A 12,854-nucleotide genomic window follows, 5' to 3' on the forward strand; every position below is an offset into this window, starting at 1 on the left:
CCTACTGTGCTGGCGTACGAGCCACGGCATGTCAATTATCGCCAAATGTAGTCCCCTACACGGCCATAACAACTCCATTTTAATTTTCAAACCTCTGTATGATGGCTATAGGACATCTAGTGGATGGGAGATAAACCTGGAGTAATGTTTTAGCACATGTAGGACTAAAAGGAGAGCCTTGCAGAAAATTATCCCGGGTGATGATACAGAGGACTTTTTCCCAGTCTTTGAAAGGGTTAGCGAAAGGGATAAACTCCCACCAGAGTAGTGGGCAGCAGTCCTAGCACTATACTTAACGGGGGAGCCGCAAAATGCCTAATATGATTTAGCCTTACCGACCACAAAGAAAATGCGAAATTGATAATGGAAATATTGATGCTTGGGGGTGACAATGTCAGGATACAACGGGTCCACTGCTGGGCATATCACTGTGTCAAACCTCCTCGCTCCCAAATGTTTAATCTGCTGTACCTTGTCCAAAAGTATTTGCAGCTGGACTCCTCTACCCCAGCACAGATGGTAGAGCGTGCACTTGCTTCTGAGCCCGATGCAGACTTAGGTTACCTAGGGAGATCCCCAATACGCCGATGACTTGGCCAGAGTGTTCGAAAAGTATCAGGGGATTGATGGTTCTTTGGGGAGGCAACCCACTAAATACTAGTGGTCCTGTTAGGGTGTGGAGGCTAAAAAGGGTGTGGGGCATCCAAAGTCTAAGAGGGCGGCGGAGGTCACGCTAAGGGTCACATTGGCAGGTGTAATTTTCTGGAGATGTCACGGCACTGGTCATATAGCTACCCGTTGTCTCCTGACCACCGAAAAAATGGATGGTAGCATGCGACGCTGGTGTTCATTCTACACATAGCTTGCCTGCCGTGTGGACTGTCCACCCAGCAAGGGGCCCCAAGCTTGTCCTGTGAAAGAGAATGGTCTGTAAATGCCTGGACTGCTAGACTAAAGGAGTTTGGTGACCATCGTGAAGATCATACTCTCTCTCCAATTGGTCTCCAGGAAGAAGATGGGTGGCCGCTGCATTCACAAGGATGCTAAAGACTATCCGGTGGCCATAGTGGTCATTGAGACAGCCCGAGGTACTGTGTCCCATGAGGTCGAAGTAATCCAGGATCTATTGCACCCAATTATCATAGGCCGGGACTTTGTGTTGCTATGGGACTTTTAGGTGAAGGAGCTAACTGAAAAAAAATAATTTTTGTTAAAAGTTATACTTTATAAGGTTTTTTCCAGTTAGTCTTTTAGTGTCACCCTTCTATATATTTGTTTATGTTAGATTGACTTTTGAGGGAGGTGTAGAGACCTCGACTGCTCGGTAAAGAGACAGGGGTCCCTGAAGAAGTTTCACCAACCCCAGAGCCTGACGGGTTTCCCTTCTGTGCAATTGTGGGAGATGAGGAGCTAGTATCCTCCGAGTCCAACATGATGAGATAGGGGTGACTGGAGAAAATGTTGGGTCCACCCAACATAGGGACCTCTCTAAAAGAAGCATTCAATAAGGTAACCATTGCACAATTCTCCTTATTTTATTTTGAGTGGGGATTTATTGTACCAGGGTGTTATGGTCAGAGAGGAAATAGTGGAGCAATTGTTGGTACCAGGACCCTATAAATGGAGGGTGTTGGACATGGCCCATTCACATATCTTGGGTGGCCATTTGAGTGTGTTGACAAAACCCAAGAATGTGTCATGCGGAGGTTCTATTGGCCCGGATGTCATCCATAAATCCTAAGGTATTGCAAGTCTTGTCTCACTTGCCAGTTAATCGCTCCCACCGCTCACTTCCAAAATTTCCTTATGCCGCTACCCATCAAGGCAGGGCAAGACAGAGACCCTGCTTAAACTCCATGTTTGCTGATTAAACCAGAAGGGGACTTTGAAGAGGTCACAATAACCAAGACGCTGTTGAAGGCCCAAAAACAGCAATGTCAGGAATTCCTGCAGCAGAAGCGACACGTGTTCTTAGGTTTGCTAGGGTGTACATTTGTCATAGAACACAATGTTCTGATGGAACCCCATGTGAGGGTGAATTCAAAGCCCTACCTAATTCCTGAGGCCCATCGAGAACTGATCTCCAAGAAAGTGAAGCGTATGCTGAACGAAATCTCTCACGTTAACGCATTTCCGATGCTGTGCATTGAGGATACCTAAGACCTATACTAAACTTCTAATTGGAGGTATTTGCTAATATTATTAATAATACACCAACTACATATTGGGATAGGATTTTGGAGATGGAAACACTCCTTTAATTGAAGCCCACAACTTTAGTGGACCCAGCTCATGCAAGCAGTGCACACAGGGACAGGTGGTCCAACCCTGCATGTAGTGAGCCCCGGTACTTGTCAGGGTGCACCAGGAGCTGGCGTCAGTCCTATGTATGGTACTGCTATAGATTTGTCCATTTGTACTTTGACTCTTGACCCAATGTATCCCAAGATGATTGGTGAGAGACGACCAGCTGTCAGGTGTGAATTGCAGCTTGTCAAGGGTTTTGCTATTATGTCACAATAAGGTATGGAATATGTAAAAGTGATTTATCTTTGGGGACAATTCTTTTTTTTTTACTTAAGTACATGTATTTTCAACTAAAAATCATTTTTGCAATTGGATTTCATTATAAAAAAAAATTGCATCGTTTGGCTTTTACAGGCTTTTTATTTCTTTGCATACTTGACTTTTATGTGGTCTGTGGTCATAAATAAGCTGAGAAGAGAATTGAAAAATATAGATAAAACTTTTACAATCTCTCCCATCAGACCCTTAGAAGGAGCTTACTGATTGATTCTCGGTTAACTCATTCTGCAGCCAGCAAAACACAGTGGAATAAAAAAATATACAGTATAATGTGCCGATTGTGTTGACGTGTCATTAATGATACTTGTTTTCATCGGTTTAACAAGATGTAGATGGAAAGCTCTGGAGGAATGAAGACACCATTCATATGATCCTCGTTATGCACAGCTGGGTGGTGCCATCTGCTGAATTTGCACGGAACCTTCTTCAACTATATCCTTACCTGCCTTGTAAAAAGCTTTACTATTAGGCCGAGTCTCACATATTAATACCCGGCACTGCGGACGGCACTCGGGAGCGGAGCGTGCGGCCGCATAGCAATGCATGGAGCCGCACGTTCTGCTCCCGAGTGCCGGCGGCAGTGCCGGGTATTAATATGTGAGACTCGGCTGTATTCCTCACATGTGTGATCCCGGCCTTACTCCCAAAAACTCTGTGTTTATGTCCTTAACCACTAACTACTTACAGGGAAGCTTCTCAGAACCACAGGCGAATGCAGATCTGCCATTTTCTCAGGTAAATATCATTTGTCTGCCCTGCCTATCTTGTTCCTGCAGTTTGTCTCGTCCCAGCTTTTACCAATACAAAGCAAATTAGTATACGTAGCCTTCTGTAGTCAAAATTCATGGTTCAGCAGCGCTGCCCTTCTTATATAGTCTCCTCCATACATTATCTAAAAATCTATCAAGTGTAACAAGGGAAGTGTTAAAGGGATTGTGCATGTTTACAAAACTCCAAAAATTGGCTGACCGCAGGTTGTCTGTGAACAAGTATTAAATTCCTCTACAGCGCCACCAATCAAAAATTACAAGAAATTAATGTTACTTCTGTGTGCTGCATGGACGCGCAGAGTCCTCCTGATGCACTTTTAAAGAGAACCTGTCACTTGCTTTAAATATGTAATTTTTCTTTTTTTTTAACCTAGTGTAATTTTTCTGTAATTTTTATCTGGTGTGAATGCTGCTGTTTTCCTGAATCCGGCAATGCTTATCTTTTGTTCCTATGCTTCTCCATTCCTAAGATATGACTCACTCTTTCGTGTATATAAAAACAGTCTTGTTAACTAAGTGGGCGTGGTTTTCAGCTCTTCTAGTTTGGGAAGGTTACGCCCAGTTAGATAAAAGACTAGATTTACATACAGAGAAGAAGAGGCCATATCTCAGGAATGGAGAGGCACAGGAACAATAGAAAAACAATGCCAGATTCAGGAAAACAGCAGCATTTACCCCAGGTAGAAAATTACCCCAGGTAGAAAAATGTACGTATTTATGGCAAGTGATAGGTCCCTTTAAAGCCGATCTGACTAATTCACAGATGTAATTAATTATGGGTGCCACTCTTTTAGCACAATACACACTGCTCAAAAAAATAAAGGGAACACTTAAACAACAGAATATAACTTCAAGTAAATCAAACTTCTGTAAAATCAAGCTGTCCACTTAGGAAGCAACACTGACTGACAATCAATTTCACATGCTGTTGTGCAAATGGAATAGACAACAGATGGAAATTATTGGCAATTATCAAGACACCCTCAATAAAGGAGTGGTTCTGCAGGTAAGGACCACAGACCACATCTCAGTACCAATGCTTTCTGGCTGATGTTTTGGTCACTTTTGAATGTTGGTTGTGCTTTCACACTTGTGGTAGCATGAGACGGACTCTACAACCCACACAAGTGGCTCAGGTAGCACAGCTCATCCAGGATGGCACATAATGCGAGCTGTGGCAAGAATGTTTGCTTTGTCTGTCAGAATAGTGTCCAGAGGCTGGAGGCGCTACCAGGAGACAGGCCAGTACACCAGGAGATATGGAGGGGGCCATAGGAGGGCAACAACACAGCAGCAGGACCGCTACCTCTGCCTTTGTACAAGGAGGAACAGGAGCACTGCCCGAGCCCTGCAAAATGACCTCCAGCAGGCCACAAATCTGCATGTGTCTGCACAAACGGTTAGAAACCGACTCCATGAGGATGGTCTGAGGGCCCGACGTCCACAGATGGGGGTTGTGCTCACAGCTCAACACCGTGCAGGACGCTTGGCATTTGCCACAGAACACCAGGATTGGCAAATTCGCCACTGGCGCCCTGTGCTCTTCACAGATGAATGCAGGTTCACAATGAGCACATGTGACAGGCGTGACAGAGTCTGGAGATGCCGTGGAGAGCGATCTGCTGCCTGCAACATCCTTCAACATGACCGGTTTGACAGTTGGTCAGTAATGGTGTGGGGTGGTATTTCTTTGGAGGGCCGCACAGCCCTCCATGTGCTCGCCAGAGGTAGCCTGACTGCCATTAGGTACCAAGATGAGATCCTCAGACCCCTTGTGAGACCATATGTTGGTGCGGTTGGACCTGGGTTCCTCCTAATGCAGGATAATGCTTCATGTGGCTAGAGTGTGTCAGTAGTTCCTGCAAGATGAAGGCATTGAAGCTATGGACTGGCCCGTTCGTTCCCCAGACCTGAATCCGATTGAGCACATCTGGGACATCATGTCTCGCTCCATCCACCAACGTCATGTTACACTACAGACTGTCCAGGATGCTTTAGTCCAGGTCTGGGAGGAGATCCCTCAGGAGACCATCCGCTGCATCATCAGTAGCATGCCCAGGCGTTGTACAGTAGGGGAGGTCAGACTGGCATGTGGAGGCCACACACACTACTGAGCATCTTTTCCTTGTCATGAGGCATTTCCACTGAAATTGGATCAGCCTGTAATTTGATTTTCCACTTTGATTTTGAGTATCATTCCAAATCCAGACCTTCATGGGATATTCATTTTGATTTACATTGATAATTGGTATGTTTTATTGTTCTGAACACATTCCACTATGTAATGAATAAAAATTTGCAACTGCAATATTTCATTCAGCGATATCTAGGATGTGGTATTTTAGTGTTCCCTTTATTTTTTTTGAGCAGTGTACATTAACAGGTATTCAAAAAGTGGATTTAAACTAGAAATTGCCTATAAGATGGTATAGAAATCCTAATCCTCAGTGGTAATCATTCTACAATTATGAGTTAAAAAATTGCTGCAAACTTCAACAACCCACAGAGCTGTCTGAAAAGGAAATCAATTGTTTTTCTAATTTTGTACAATCCCTTTAAATATGACTTACTTTCATTATATATACTATATATATATTATAATATGTGTGTATATGTGCAAACCTCATTTTACTGCCAATATTGCTAATCTCGGTCCCCCCTTGACTTTAGGTTTTGGGTGAATCAGTATCCAGAGGTGTTTCGTAAGGACAATGAACTGGAAGAACTGATGGGTGATTTCTGGGAAGTGGTAAAGGAGAAAAGAAGACCAAGCGATCCACGACAAAGCATTGAATTCTCGTGTTTGTAAGCAGTCTTTCAGCATTCATGAAAATCAGAGTTGTCCATTGAAGCTTACAGTTTATCATTTATTATACTGGGGTTTTCTTACGGGGCAAAAGTCGTTGTGTCTCTTTAAAGAGTAACCATCATTTTAACTTATTCTTCCCATAAACTAACAATGTACATGAACATAGGCAACTTTGTAATAGATCTTATCAAATAAATCTGCTTATTTCTCCTCCTGGTCTGATCATTTATTCTCTGTTCAAGCTTGAAATCTGTTGTCAGTGAATACTGAATGACCGAGATAGATGTCAGTTGGTGCTTATAAAGTTTTATGGAGAACTGTAACTGAACTTGCAATAGCATGTCTGTCTCGGCCTGTAGCTCCTCCGTCCTTCATAGAATTTTACAAGCACCAACTGTCATCTCCTATCTCACAAATGGGAAGATCTGACGTCACAGAATACAGTTTTACAGATTTTCCCCATGAATTGAGTGAATGATCAGTCCAAGAGAAAGAAGCAGATTTACGTGATAGGATGTATTATAAAGTTTATTATTTTCATATGCACTATTGATTTATGAAACAAAAATTAAAATGACATTGACTCTTTAAGCTTCAGGGTCTGTATGGGGTGGAGGTCAAATATGCACACAACCGACCCATTAATTGCCTATAGGACGACCGAAAATATCTGGTGGAGCTTCAAATGATCAGCAGGTTACCACCTATAGCTGGTCTGTGACACCCTACTAGGGTGTCTATACTAGGTAGCAGATTGGGCATTTGTTGTGACATCCAGCATCCAAGGGTGCCCACCTCCACTCAGGTGTGATCTAATGGGAGACAATAGAAAATGAGGCTAAAACCCAAGTAGGAAAATGAAAACCAAAATATTCCTAATCATGGTGGAGTACATATTTGATGCAGTCTATGATTATAAGTCAACCAAGAGACGGTCAGGAAAAGACAACTGTCAGACCAAAATCACTGACAGAGTCTCAGTTAACTCATTCTGCAGCAACAGAGACTATAGAAGGCGTAGGGTGCAAAATTTTTAGAAAGCCAATCTGAAAAATTATTTTTAACCCAAAATACATGCACTTTAAGCAAAAATAAATGATGGAAGAACAACCCCTTTAAGCCAATTTTTGTCTAGGCTTGTCCTTATTGAAGGATATGAAAATGTAATGTAGAGAGGTCGATGTTAGTTCTTTCTAGATGTGTTTTAATATCCAAGATGAGCCATTGCTGAAGTGTTGCAGGAATTTGGGCAGCGCGTCCATTGCTGGAAGATTCTCCATTGCTCCAAGTATTCATTTGAGAATGATGGTTCAGTAGAGTCTTTGAATACATTATGTTTAATGATCAGAATTCTTCTCACTTTTTTTTTGTGACAGTTCTGATCAAGAAATCAAGAAACCGTTTCTGCAGTCTCCTAGCTTTAATAAAAAGAGGAAGGTCTCTCTTCTTTTCGATCACCTGGAGCCATCAGAACTCGCAGATCATCTCACCTACCTGGAATTTAAATGTTTCTGCAGGATTTCGGTAAATTATCTCCTAGGCAAATCTCAGTGACCTTTTTGCATATTTAATCTCATCTTATGTGGAAATTTAAATACTTCCTGAACTTCCTCTTTGTGAAATTTCCACATGTATCTTCTGCTTGGAGAAGTCAAAAACCGATATATAACAATTATAAAAATCCTACAGGTCTCAGGATAGGTCACTTAAAGCAAAGATATTATCAGAAAATTACCTATTGATTGATCAGGATGTTGTTTTAAACGGGTTTTTTTTTTTAATTTTTGATAATTTTTGTTTGTCCATATTACACTCGGTATTAAAAAGAAAATATAGAAATCTTGTAATTCTCACATCAGCCACCGGGGCTTTTTTTTAGACTGTGACGATCTGTTGTTTCAGGAAACAACACATGTACAATGAACAGACACTGTAACGAAACAAGAGTCCGGGGGATACGGATACCCCCCCCCCCCGCCGTCACCAATCTGTGATGGAGCTTCCACAGTCACAGTTCTCTGGTACCCCCTTACACTCAGGTCAGTCAGGGAACTGCACCTAGGATAAGTAGTCACCGGAGAGGCTACTGGTTATCCGGTCAGTCTGCAGTAAGGGTAGTATATACATCACCAGTCCCAGGCTGGGAATATATATATAAACCTCCGGTCTGTCACTGCCAGGATCCCCCAATAACACCAGAGCGGTATGCTGCCACAAGTTCCTCGTTAGATATAAGCCTGGTCTGTTAACAAGCTTATATCGGGTCAGAAACCAACCCCAAGTAGTGTATAAGCACTAACCGGACTCATGGATGTGGGAAATTGAATTTCGAGATAAAAGAGCAGCCAAAAATTAATTGATATTTTAATTGCCGAAAGGCGCACTAGATAATACAAATATATACAGAGTAATATGCAGGTATTGTAGCCAGAAGTACAGATAAAGTTAGGGTACAGGTATGGGATTGCAGTTAGCAGTATGTGTCACATTACCATTCCTTATAACTTGTGGATGAAGGGAAGCTGTCATATCCACAGGCACCTTCTTAGTTTCTGGTCCGTCTCCACGCTTGACGGGACGCGGCTTCCATGGCAGGACTAAATTCTCCTCCCTTGACCTCCTAGCTGAAATAATTCCCAATAACTAGGCTGAGTCATAACTTCCTAGGGGGAGGTCCAAACGGAACGACTGACGTCTCAATGGGTTCATTGGGGCTGGATCGATATGGAGAGTCCAAACTTGGGTCGGCTAAGTGGTTCTGGAGAGCTAGTCTCGATAGCTTGGTATCCGGGATAGCTAGAGAACGATGAGACACAGGGGTGTATGCAGAGTGCTCCCAGGCTTCTGGTGGTATATTGGACTTAACCCTGAGGTGCACGGTACTCTCATAACTCATCTCTTGGTGTGAGTGACACTTGGTCTGGAGCTTCCATTGATAGCTACTTGATGTTGGCTGCCTTGCACAAAAGACAGCAGGGGGTCCCAGGTCTGCTCCTCCTCGCCTGCATTAACAAGTGGCCTCTAACTCTCTGGCCATATGGCAAAGTTCTGTTCTTTTTGGAATGTGGAGGCAACAACCCTGCTGTGAAAGGAGATCTCTGGATAATCTATGGGGCCTGAAATAATAAATCCAAAATGGAGTCTCCCTCGTCCCTCACAGACACTTTTTTACTAAAGCATCTAATGAGCGTGTGCAAATGTCACTGTGAAAGGAGGAAGAGTTGTGACATTGAATATTGTGATTGGTGAATCCTGTGTTACAAGCTGTGTATAGTGGTGTTATCTGTCATTATAATCCTGCCTCTGATGATAAGGAGCCTCCTGAAACCACTTACTGAAAAGTCATGAAGTAGGAGACTAAAAAAAAGATACTAGTGGCCATTATGAAAATTGCAAGATTGTTATTTTTTTCTTTTACTAAAAAAGATCATGATAAATAGATTCCTAAATATAAAAAAAAATGCAATGCAAAAACCTGGTTTAAAGAATATGTCAGCCTCTGACACTCTACAATTTTCCATTTAGACCGACTCCCCTGAATGGCTAAATAGTACAAGACCCTCAACCGTGCTTGATAAGTAGCCGGATATTTGCATGGTCTAATATACTTCGTCATCTTCTACTAACAATTATGGATTATTGGTACTTTATGTGTTATCTCCTGACCACATGTTGTCAATAAGGGTAGTACTAATTTTGCCTTAATATATGATGCACTATTGGGAAATTTGGTGTGACCCCAACTGAATGGAAGGAAGAAAAGGGTATGTAGTCTGGGTGTAGTGGTCAAAAACAATTACGGTATTTCCACCCATATCAAACCTACTTGGATTAATAGACTTTTACAATATAACAGTGCCTTTCTATCCAGAATTAAAGGGGTTATTCTCATCGGCATAGAAGGATATTGTCGGATAGAGTTTGTAAAAATAAGCATTTTAGCAGTATACTACTTATTAAAATTTACAACCGTTCTTGAGTTATTAGTGCTTTTCTTTTGTTTACAGCTGGTTACCTAAGAGACCGACCATCGCTGCTTTCTAGCTTGTAAGCGTTGCACCGAAACAGTCTGGGATTAGGAGATAACAACAGTGTTCCATTAATTCTGGACAGCTTCCGAGAAGCGCATTATAAAAAAGATTTTACGCACTGCACTTGTTTGGCCACCACTGCTAGAGAACAATGGTGGTCGGTCACCTAGGAAACATACTGTAAACAAAAGAAAAGTGTTAATATCTCAAGAACAACTGCAAATTCTAACAAACGTTAAATTGCAAAAGTGCTGTTTTTATCAAAAACTATTCAACAATGCCCATAAATGAGGATGGGAAAAATCACCTTAAGGTCTTCATCGGGCCCTTTTGTCGATCTGTAATCACTTTATGGAGATTTCTAGCTAGGGTCTGTGAGCAGCTCCTTGGAAGCTGTTTTTTTCATCTACCTACTAAAACTAGCGAGTAGAAGGGTTAATTAAAATTGAGGTGTCCAACCAGGAGATGAAAGTCAGCAGAACCAATCTACAACTTGAATAGTAGAAGAAGGTCCCAATTCCATCCTTCAACAGATGTCAGTGGTAAGAAGAATTAGCCATGTTAGATTTTATCATTTGTTGAAAACCTACATGGAAGCAAAAGTCTAGCAGGGATTTATTGAAAGGAAATGGACGCTTGACCCTATATATGGAGGAGTCAGGGAGATAATCTGGACATGTTTGTAAGTTTTTGGACAACTTTAGGTATAACTTTGTATGGTCCGACATTGTTTTTTTTCCCCACAGCATTTAGACTATCAAAGCTACACGTTACAAAATTCTCTAAGGGAAATTCCTCGACTGGAGCGATCGGTCAACTTGTGCAATAGTATTTCTCAATGGGTTCAGCTGATGATCCTCAACCGTCCAACTCCACAGCAGAGGGCGGAGGTGTTTACCAAGTTCATTCAGGTGACGCAGGTAAGAACTAAAATAAAAGTTAAAACCAAAAATAGAAACAAAATGAACATACACTCTACAGTAAGTAAATAGTAATAGTATATATTAATATACACATTGTTTTTGATCAAAAAAGCGTAAAAGCCATCCCACCGGAACAAGGTGTACCTAATCGGAACGATCCTACCCTCTAATATTAGAACCTCACCTTGTGTCAGATGACCTCAATGTAGACGGGGCAGAATATGACCGCGTCCAATTGGTCAGACACCTGTCCACGGGAAGCTATATAAATGAAGTGTCTATTTCACAAAAGTGGGAGAAATGCCCATTCGTACAAGAAACTACAACAAAAACAAAGAAATGAGCCGGAGTAAAAGTTGATATACTGTACATACAACATAAAGAAACAATAAAAGTTAGCTGTTGGACAAGAGAAGAGTCTGCCTCCAAAAATTTGCCAAAATTTAGACCCCGTTGGTCAAAAAATAAAACCATCAGTGATCAGCTTGTTTGAGTCTTTTAACATTCTTGTCTGATGTCCTACCGACTGTCGAAATCCTAGATATGCTGTAGCTGTGAGTTGGGTCCATGTCCTCCTTTTTCTATGAGTAAGGGAAACCTCATAGATTGTTCCCACACATGCAACGTTTCACAATGTTTATTCTCTAATCTAACAGAATGACATAGCAGAACATGTACACATGTCTATCCGGAGTATAGATTACTGGCCATTTTAGATGGTGATGTGAAGGAAGGAAGCAGGGTATCTACTTTTGTAAATGTTTTAATTTATTATTGATCTATGTTTTACAGAAACTTCGCAAACTACAGAACTTCAATACTCTCATGGCCGTGATTGGGGGATTATGTCACAGTGCTATATCCAGACTGAAAGAGACCCATAGTTACCTGTCTCACGATGTGTTAAAAGTGAGTGCGGAAAATGTTGATTGAAAATGGACCGAGACTGGATTATCCGCTAGACTGACAGTACAGTAGACCTTTTGAAAAAAAAATGAGGGCCATATGGGTCATTGACATTATTTGGGTAAACTTTGTTTAGGGCCAATGGCCACTTGTTTTCCAACTGCTAAATACTGGGAGACGGATATTAGTCGTAGAAATCTTCTCTTATGGGCGACCATTCCTTGTTGACCCTAATAGACCATCAATATCTAATTGATTGGAATTTGACACCGACTGTCAATCAAATGATTGAAAGAATTGCCACACTTAAAGGGGACCTGTCACTTGCAATAAATCTATAATTTTTTTACATGGTGTAAGTGCTGCTGTTCTCCCGAATCCGGCAACGTTTCTCTTTTGCTCCTGCTCCTCCCTGTTCCTGGGATATAGCCTCCTTTTCCCTGTATAGAAATCTAGTCCTGTTAGCCAATTAGATGTGATCCTGAGCTCTTCTCAATGTGAGTGTTCTTAAGGACTACACCCACTTGGCTAAAAAAGCCTAGATATTTATACAGGAAAAAGGGGTGATATCTCAGGAACAGAGAGGCGCAGAAACAAAAGAAAACCATCACTGGATTCAGGAGAACAGTGGCAATTACACCAAGTTAGAAAAAATACATATTTTCATGGAAACAGATGTTTTTTTTTGTTTAAAGGGAGTCTGTCAAATTCAAAGTCTGTATCAATGTAAGAGTATATCTTTGTGGGGGACTTTACTTTAAGAGGAGCGATACCTTTATTTTATATATTAATTCTGAAGAAAACATGTTATAGGTTTACATGCAAATGA

General features: G+C 41.6%; 1 protein-coding gene across 2 annotated transcripts in view; it reads left to right on the forward strand.

Annotated features, from left to right (window-relative positions):
* The window catches only part of LOC141051951 (RAS guanyl-releasing protein 1-like), a 37,160-nt gene that overhangs the window by 3,719 nt on the left and 20,587 nt on the right, over nt 1-12,854 (forward strand). Inside the window, exons 3-8 of one of the 2 annotated variants that reach the window (XM_073549105.1) lie at nt 2,913-3,018; nt 3,268-3,321; nt 6,027-6,161; nt 7,542-7,689; nt 10,943-11,116; nt 11,912-12,028. In XM_073549105.1, coding sequence (XP_073405206.1) covers nt 2,913-3,018; nt 3,268-3,321; nt 6,027-6,161; nt 7,542-7,689; nt 10,943-11,116; nt 11,912-12,028 — 734 coding nt within the window. Of the gene's footprint in view, nt 1-2,912; nt 3,019-3,267; nt 3,322-6,026; nt 6,162-7,541; nt 7,690-10,942; nt 11,117-11,911; nt 12,029-12,854 lie in introns of those variants that run through there. The other variant, XM_073549104.1, reaches the window with a different exon arrangement.

Source organism: Dendrobates tinctorius, unplaced genomic scaffold (assembly GCF_039654945.1).
Source record: "Dendrobates tinctorius isolate UK_male_01 unplaced genomic scaffold, ASM3965494v1 ptg000158l, whole genome shotgun sequence".
In the NCBI taxonomy this organism is placed as follows: domain Eukaryota; kingdom Metazoa; phylum Chordata; class Amphibia; order Anura; family Dendrobatidae; genus Dendrobates; species Dendrobates tinctorius.